A 7,709-nucleotide genomic window follows, 5' to 3' on the forward strand; every position below is an offset into this window, starting at 1 on the left:
CACGGTTCAAACGCTATAGCCTCATTTCACTAGCCATGAAACTCCTTTCCTCTAAGGTCTTGTGAGTTTTAAATGCTTTTATTCTGACTAATATCTTTATGGGGCATTGCCTACAGGTAGTTACTTGCAACATCTGTCGGAGACAGACCGTGAGTTTCTCTAGGGCAGGTGTGACAATTTTTTTTTTAACAGAACCAGGTCCAAATAAATACATTTCTTCCTCTTCTCTTCCTCCTTCCTGGGACAGAGAGAACCTCCAGAAGTTACCCCAGCTGGCAGCCATTCACCACAACAACTGCATGTATATCGCTCACCACTTGCTCACCCTGGGACACCAGTTCCGATACCGCCTGACCAACATCCTGTGCGACGGGGCAGCTACTTTTGTAGATCTGGTACCTGGTTTTAGGAGACTCGGTAATTTTACCTTAAGCATTGAAATACATTGAGGGATGACACGGTTATTAATCCTGGTATTTGTTGCCCAGTAATTTAATGCGTGGCTACTGGCTGGAGCAGCGGACTGTTATTTAAGAGTTTAAGAGTTTTGGACAAGTAGCAAGGACATTTTCTAGATTGGGAAGCCTGACAGAACATTACAGCTCTAAGCAAGATCACTGTTTAGGGCTTCACTCTTTGAAGCCTCATCCTCTTGTCCAGCACATAGTTCCAAGAACAGGTCATTGTCCAGCGAGATCTCGTGGCACTCATATTTGGGGATCTGCTTCTCAGTCCTTTGGTATTTTCTGTATATTATTCAATGGACACAAATTCTGAGATAAGTTTGTAAGGGGAGCCTGTCATCCGTAGTTCATTTTGCTACTCGGCTCTTTTTCAAAAGCATTGTAGCGATGCAGCTGCACGAGAGCTTACCACAGGTGTGACTGGGCCTGGTTCAAGCCGCTCTAGGAGACTGTTTAGAGACTGGAAATTCCTTTAGAAATAAAACATTATAGCAAGTCCGCTATTCAGCACGTACAGTCTTCAGATTGGCAGAGCAAATTTAATAATTGCTTAATTGCTTCTCTCTGCTTGTTTTTGCTAATAAAGGGATGGAGTGTTTCCTGGCCCAGATGCGAGTGCAGAAAGGAGAAATCCTGGAGAGGCTGTCAAGTGCCAGGAATTTTTCCAATATGGATGATGAGGAAAATTACTGCGCAGCAAACAAAGCAATAAGGCAGGTGAGGCAGTCAAAGCCCAATATCCCGTGGTCTGTAGGTGTTGTCCTTGGGAAGGAACAGTGTGTAATCTCAGTCCTGAGAACTGCGCAGTGTTTCAGCAGAGTGGAACTTTTCAAAACAACAATTTTCTGGCTTGATTTCCCCACCCCGGGCTGTGTCTTTTTGTAAAACTGAAGCATACCGAGGTCAGTGCCTCTTGCTCTGAGCTGAAACAAAAAGCTTCTTAATATTGAACTTTTGTTTGTAGTACATTTATAACTGTTTTAACTTTTCAAGGCAAAGATCTGTCACGCTTTTAGTGAGCCTGAACGCAAACTGAAAATGACGCGGTTTTTCCCAGGAACATCTGCTCTATGCGGTAGTAGGATACTTCATTGCCTTTTGCTTCTTTCAAACTGGTTTCTGACCATACGTAGTCACCTTATGTCGTGCCTCTCAGTGTTCCGTGTGATAACACGTAGGTAACGCAGCTCTTCTCTTCCAGGTACTGCATCAGTTGAAAAGGCTGGGAAAAGTCTGGCAAGATGTCCTGCCAGTGACAGTCTACTGCAAGGCCATGGGGACTCTATTGAACACGGCGCTCTCAGAGATTGTCACCAGGATTGCTGCCCTGGAGGTAACTGTATGACATGGCCATGCCAGGCGTTGGGTGGTGTGACCAGCCTTTGTGACCTCTAGAAGTTCTTTCCAAGATCAGGTTTCAGGGGAACAGTTATCTTTCACAGAAATTATCTTTGCGGTCCTCTCTCTGAGAAATGTTCGAGGTATCAATAACTCACATCCAGTTGAGACTGAGAACTTGCTGAATAGCTATTCATGAATTTAGTTATATTTGCTTGAGAACCTTAAACGTGTTCTAAACCACCGCTTCCATCTTCACACAGACAGCCACCTTTTTTCATTCCACTTACAGCTTGGCACTCCACAATCATATCTGACTGCCCCTCTGTTAACGTTTGTTCAATCCTAGGATATCTCTGCAGAGGACGCAGACAGGTTGTACTCCCTCTGTAGGACCATGGTGGAGGAAGGACCCCAGGTTTTCACCCCACTACCTGAAGATGACAAAAATAAGAAATACCAAGAGGAAGTCCCGGTCTATGTGCAGAAATGGATGACGTTCAAAGAGCTGATGATCATCTTGCAAGCCAACCTCCAAGAAATAGTAGATCAGTAGGTGTCTTCCTTTCTTCCTTTTCAGTCATCTCTTCATCCTGGTAACAGGAAGCATCTGACATCAGCAGGGCCCTGCACTCAGGGGCCTCTGTCCAGACAGAAGGCAATCACTGTTAATAAGGGTCAGGTAATTGCTCCCGGGGCTGTTTCTTGGCTGTGTGTTTATAGTCCATTCCAGACTTCCTCATATGTTCAGCTGCCTCCTGCGAGGGAAAAGACAACAGTAAAAAAAACCAAGTGCCACAGGAGAGCCAGCCACTGTGACTGTGCATCCCTGTTGGCTTCTCTAAGTTCACAAGTGTTTCACAGTAGGCAGCCTGGCATTTTGCCTGCTCCTTCCGATGTGAGCCGTGCCCTGCTGCTGCAGTCGTTCCACATGATTAGCCCCTGCTTTTTAGATGCTGTTTCTTACTTCTTTTAACTTGCAAGGGGGATTCATCTGAATTACGCATGAGGATTTGCATAATTACTTCTGTTGCTTTAGTTGGCACGAGTTGTCAGACGCTAGACATTCCCTGTTCACAGCTGCCTCACGTACATCTGAACAGCAAGAAAACAGCGTCCTCGGCAGGCAGGCTGAAAAGGTGCCAGCCACAGAGAAAGCACGTAGGGAGGGCGGTTCCTCTTCTGTGCCCTACTCGATGCTGCTCTTGGAACCGTGTTACACACCAAAGGTTCCCGACTCCACTTCCACCTAGGCATAAACTATGTTTTGGTGTTTTCCCCGGTGTTTGGGAGGCGAATAGGAATTTTGCAGACAGGGTTAAGGCTTATTTTGGAGAAGGAAAAGGCACAGTTTGTAACGGGTGCGATAGTCACCTCACAACTTGTTGCTTTATATCCCTAGCGAAACAATGCTGGACTCGAGGTGCACGCAGCTAACAAGCTGTTAACTGCATTTGTTTTGCCTTCGGACTTAACTGCTGTACCGAGTGCTCCGAAGGCTTCTGTTAACGTGACCTTTCTCTTCGTAGGTGGGCAGACGGGAAGGGGCCTCTCGCAGCTGAATTCTCCGCTGCCGAAGTGAAGAGTCTGATCCGCGCCTTGTTCCAGAACACAGAAAGGAGAGCAGCAGCACTGGCCAAGATTAAATAACTCTGTGTTTACTCCTACATCTTGCGTCTTCTGATAAAGCAAGGGCAATCCGAGTCTTTCAGATATTTTTTTGATTTGACCCTTCTTGTTTGTACTGGTATAAAAAAGCTTAGGATTAGGTAAGGGCTTCCCGGAGGCTTGACTGAGCGGGGAGGAACATTTCCTGTAGCTCAGTATTTGGAGGGCAAATACGGTGGCTCTGTGAGCCTGGGACCAGGAAATCAAAGGTGGGGAACACACGAACACTAACTGCTTCTGCTCCCTCTGCCAGGCAGATGGAGTTTGGGCCTGAAAATTCAACCTCCCGCCCCACTCCCCAGCGGTCTGGCCAGATCCAAGGTTTCCTTCCTGCAGCGGTGGGTGCAGAGTCCTGGTGAAGAAGAGGTGCTTTTTGTGATGTTTGCTAATTTCTATTCTTTAGGATTTCACCTTCCTGTTAAGCCCAGCGTAGAGAAATAATCAAATCATGTATCCAGCATCTCTGTGAAAACAGGCACCGTTGTCAGATGGGTCTCTCGGGCAAGGCTCTGCATAACGTCATCTCAAGCTTGCTCTCCTAAGGGTCTTGTAGAGGGATTTGTATTTCTCAGTAGTAAATCTTATCTATGCAGTTTTACATCAGGGGGCACTTAGCCCCTTTATGTCTTACCTCTTCTGTTCCCGCAAATTACATAGGAAACTCACAGACTTTGGTAGCTTTTGATATCCTCCTAAGAATGCTGAAGTGCCAAACTCTGCTCTTTCCCATCTCAGGTTTCCCTGAAGAGCAGACCTCAGGAGGGTGAAAACGTAGTGGGGGGAGAAGGGAAGAGGAGACCCCGTTCTGAGCAAAGTGTTTATCAAGACACAGCGTTTTGCACAAGTGGCAAAATTTCTCATGGCTTTATTTCTCATGGAAAATATCTTAACACTGACTTAGAATTTTTCAATGTCACTTTGCCAAGCGTAGAAGCCAGTTCAGCTCCTTCCTTTACCTTTTTGGGGGGTGTGTGTGAACTAGGTCTGGCATCTGTTGTCTTTCTGGTAGTAAATTTTCTGTCCTTTAAGAATAATCAAAGACTAGTTTAGGTCAGCAAAGACCTTTAAGATCAGAGAGTCAAATTGTAAACCCAACACATCCAACTCCACCACTAAACCACGTCCCTCAGCACCAGAGCTACACGTCTTTTAAATACCTCCAGGGATGGCGACTCGACCCCTTCCCTGGGCAGTCTCTTCCAGCGCTTCACGAGCCCTTCAGTGAAGATGTTTTTCCCAATATCCAATCTAAACTTCCCCAGGCACAACTTGAGGCCATTTGAGATAAATGTAAATGAATATAAAAAGGGAATGAAGCGTGCACTCGTAGCATTATTAAGTTACAAAAGGCTATGTTTGAGACTTGGAGAAATGGACGTTTCTTTTAACGGAAGAACTCCTTCATGAGAACAGCCCAGAGGCCACGACGTGCCGGTTGCTGCACAGGTGGAACAAAATATTTCCTACCACGTAAAGCTTACAACCTGCTTACGACCGTTTCGATCAGAGCTTAACGTTTCAATCTGTTATCTCCTGTGGTATTGTTTTCACTTGCACTTTTGTCTGAGTTCTCACGTTCCCAAGCGCTGGTGCAGGGCCCGAGCCACAGCACCTTTCACAGCGCACCGAAGCCATCGCAGAGCCGAGCGGCCATTCTGCCCGCGGGTCAGCCCGGCACAGCCATAGCCGGTGGCGAGGGGACCCCTCTCTGGCTCTAACTGGCACAGGGAGGGGGGGAATGCAGTCAAATCGGCAGTTAGACCGAGTCAAGCACATGGAAAGCAACGAGGAGGGGAGATACTGAAGCAAAATCTGACTGTCACTTAAAACTCTAGCTTTTTCTTCCCCTCCCAAGTAATTTCTCTGAAGGCTGGGAGTGGTCCCGTAACACTTGCATCCCATGGGATCCCCTGCCCCTTTACACACAGCAACCAAAAAATAAATACACGTATTTTGAAAAACAGCACTTCTCCCTTGCGGATTGTTCACAGAAATGTAATTTGCTATTTTCTTTAATAAACTATTTATACTGAGCACGTTTTCTAGTGTTGTCTGGGGTTTCTGTGAGGGTCCTAGTAACACGGTAGGAATTAGTCCTGGACCGTTCTCCACTTACTATGCGGAAAGGGAAAGTGTTGCTCTGTGAAGTCCCTCCTTGCCTTAGTTCTAGCAGATCTACTTTAAGAGGAAAAAAAAAAGAAAAAGCAAAACCAGGAATCAGCACCATAAGAGGTTCGTGTGTCAAGGGTGAGCGTAGAATTGTGAAGAAGAGAGTTACACAGGATGCGAGCACTGGGATTTGCCTGTGCCATGTGCGCGGCTGTGGGTCAGGCTGAACACGCGCCCGTGCGTGCCCCAGCTTACCTCCGTGACGCGGTAAATCCAGGGCAGCAGCTGAGCCACGTTGGTATAAACCCCGGGGTGGTTGGGTTCGGCGCAGCCCTGGCCCCAGCTCACGATGCCCACTAAGCGCCAGGCAAACCCGTCCTGGCAAACCAGGGGGCCCCCGCTGTCGCCCTGCGAGACAGAGCAAGGGCCCGTGAGGCAGCCCTGCCCCGCTGCCGCCGGGACATGGGTCAGGCTGCCTTCTCCCGCATCGGCCATAGGAACGGCCGAAACAAGTACCACGCGCCTCCCTGCGAGCTTTCCCTGTTCCTTTTACAAAAAGAGAGAAATCTCAGCCCGACGCCGACACCCTGGGCACCGCGGGCTCCACGCCGCGGTCTGAGATGCAACGGGTCCAGCACCACCCCTCGCAGGCTGTTTATTACAAGCTGTTGCCACAAAGCCCAGCATTTGCTGGAGCATGATGGGGACGTACAACATTTCAGTCCTTTCCACACCCGTCGCTCCCGGTACCTGGCACGCATCTATTTTCCCAGGCAGGTAGCCGGCGCACAGCATCCTGGCAGTGAGCTCGCCCCCGTACACGCACGAGCTGTTGCACCTCTTGGTGCCGATCAGAGGAACGGGAGCTTCATTCAGCGTCTCGGTGACCTGCGCTGGGGAGGGAGAAAGAAGCCAAGGGGGGAAACAAGATCCTCAGGGAGTGAGAGGGGACGAGCGGGGCAGCTGGAGACGTCGGAAGATGGGCAAAGTTGGGATTACTTTATGGGATTAAATATGGCCAGGCCCACAGGAGCTGCGGACGTGGGGTGCAGAGCTGCTGGAGCAGGGGTGGGATGAAGGCAGGAGGGGGCATTTGCCAGATGATGGGTGGCATGGAAGGGGCTGGACTGGGCCAGTGGGGAGTAAGGGGAAAGGCTCCAGGCAGCCTAAGCAGCAGGGACAGGACGGGAGCTTACCTTGGTCCGGTCTAGTATAGCCCCAGCCAGAGACCCAGCACTGGGTGCCCTGGAAGAGGTCCTGGCGGGAGGGTGGCAGACACACAGCACGGATGGCATCTGGTAAGAAGGTGACGGGGTAAGTGCCAGGGCAGCGGGGGCAGCTTTGTGCTGCGCAGGAGCAGGCAGGGACGGGCTGCGGGGCTGTCAGTCTGCAGAGCCACTCAGCCAGGCGCGATGAAGAGGAAGGCTCTGGGACCAGCTGCTCCAGAGACTTCGGCTCCCACAGCCACCTTCCCAGAAATTCGCAGCTCCGGCAGTGCTCGAAACCCACCACACTGCTGTACACGCCACCTCCCAGGTGCCAGGCTGGACAGCCTTAAAGAGCTGCTCTGGAACAGCAGGCTCAGAAAAGCTGGGGGTTTGGCCATCTCTTAATTGTGGGATCAGACAGACAACTCCACGGACGGGAGGAGGACACAACAGCACCACAACAGCAGCTTACCTGAGAAATTCAGGGGGACTTGGAGCTTCATCAGAGCGATGTCGTAGTCTAGACTACTGTCGTTATAAAGCGGGTGGTAAATTATTTTCTTTACTGGTACCCCGGCCTCCTGCTTCATTGAGCCATGGGTGGTAACGCCGGCAAAAACCAGCCAGGCAGAGGCTTGAAGCCGCCTGTAACTGAGCAGAAATACAGCGTGCCTCTAACTGTAGGGCAACGAGGTCCGGGATAAGAGAAGCTACACAGCGGCTCCGGGGCTGGACACGGGAGAGCCCGGAGGTACCTGTGCACGCAGTGAGCCGCCGTGACGATCCATTCCCGCGCCAGCACAGAGCCTCCGCAGCGGTGCTGGGAGCCGTGGTACAGGCTGACCTGCCAGGGCCAGCGCCCCGGGGACACCTCCGTCCCCCCGACCACCCGCCCGGTGCTGGGGAGCAGCCCACACTCTGC

General features: G+C 50.3%; 1 protein-coding gene across 1 annotated transcript in view; it reads left to right on the forward strand.

The window, feature by feature from the left end:
• ZW10 (zw10 kinetochore protein) overlaps positions 1-5,502 on the forward strand; it is an 11,989-nt gene extending 6,487 nt beyond the window's left edge. Inside the window, 5 exon segments of the mRNA XM_074162359.1 lie at positions 169-417; positions 1,051-1,181; positions 1,666-1,797; positions 2,152-2,354; positions 3,332-5,502. Of these exon segments, the coding sequence (XP_074018460.1) occupies positions 169-417; positions 1,051-1,181; positions 1,666-1,797; positions 2,152-2,354; positions 3,332-3,452 (836 nt within the window). The 3' untranslated portion in view covers positions 3,453-5,502.
• The last annotated feature ends 2,207 nt before the right edge of the window (positions 5,503-7,709 follow it).

The sequence above is a fragment of the Numenius arquata genome, chromosome 22, assembly GCF_964106895.1.
Source record: "Numenius arquata chromosome 22, bNumArq3.hap1.1, whole genome shotgun sequence".
NCBI classification, from domain to species: Eukaryota; Metazoa; Chordata; class Aves; order Charadriiformes; family Scolopacidae; genus Numenius; species Numenius arquata.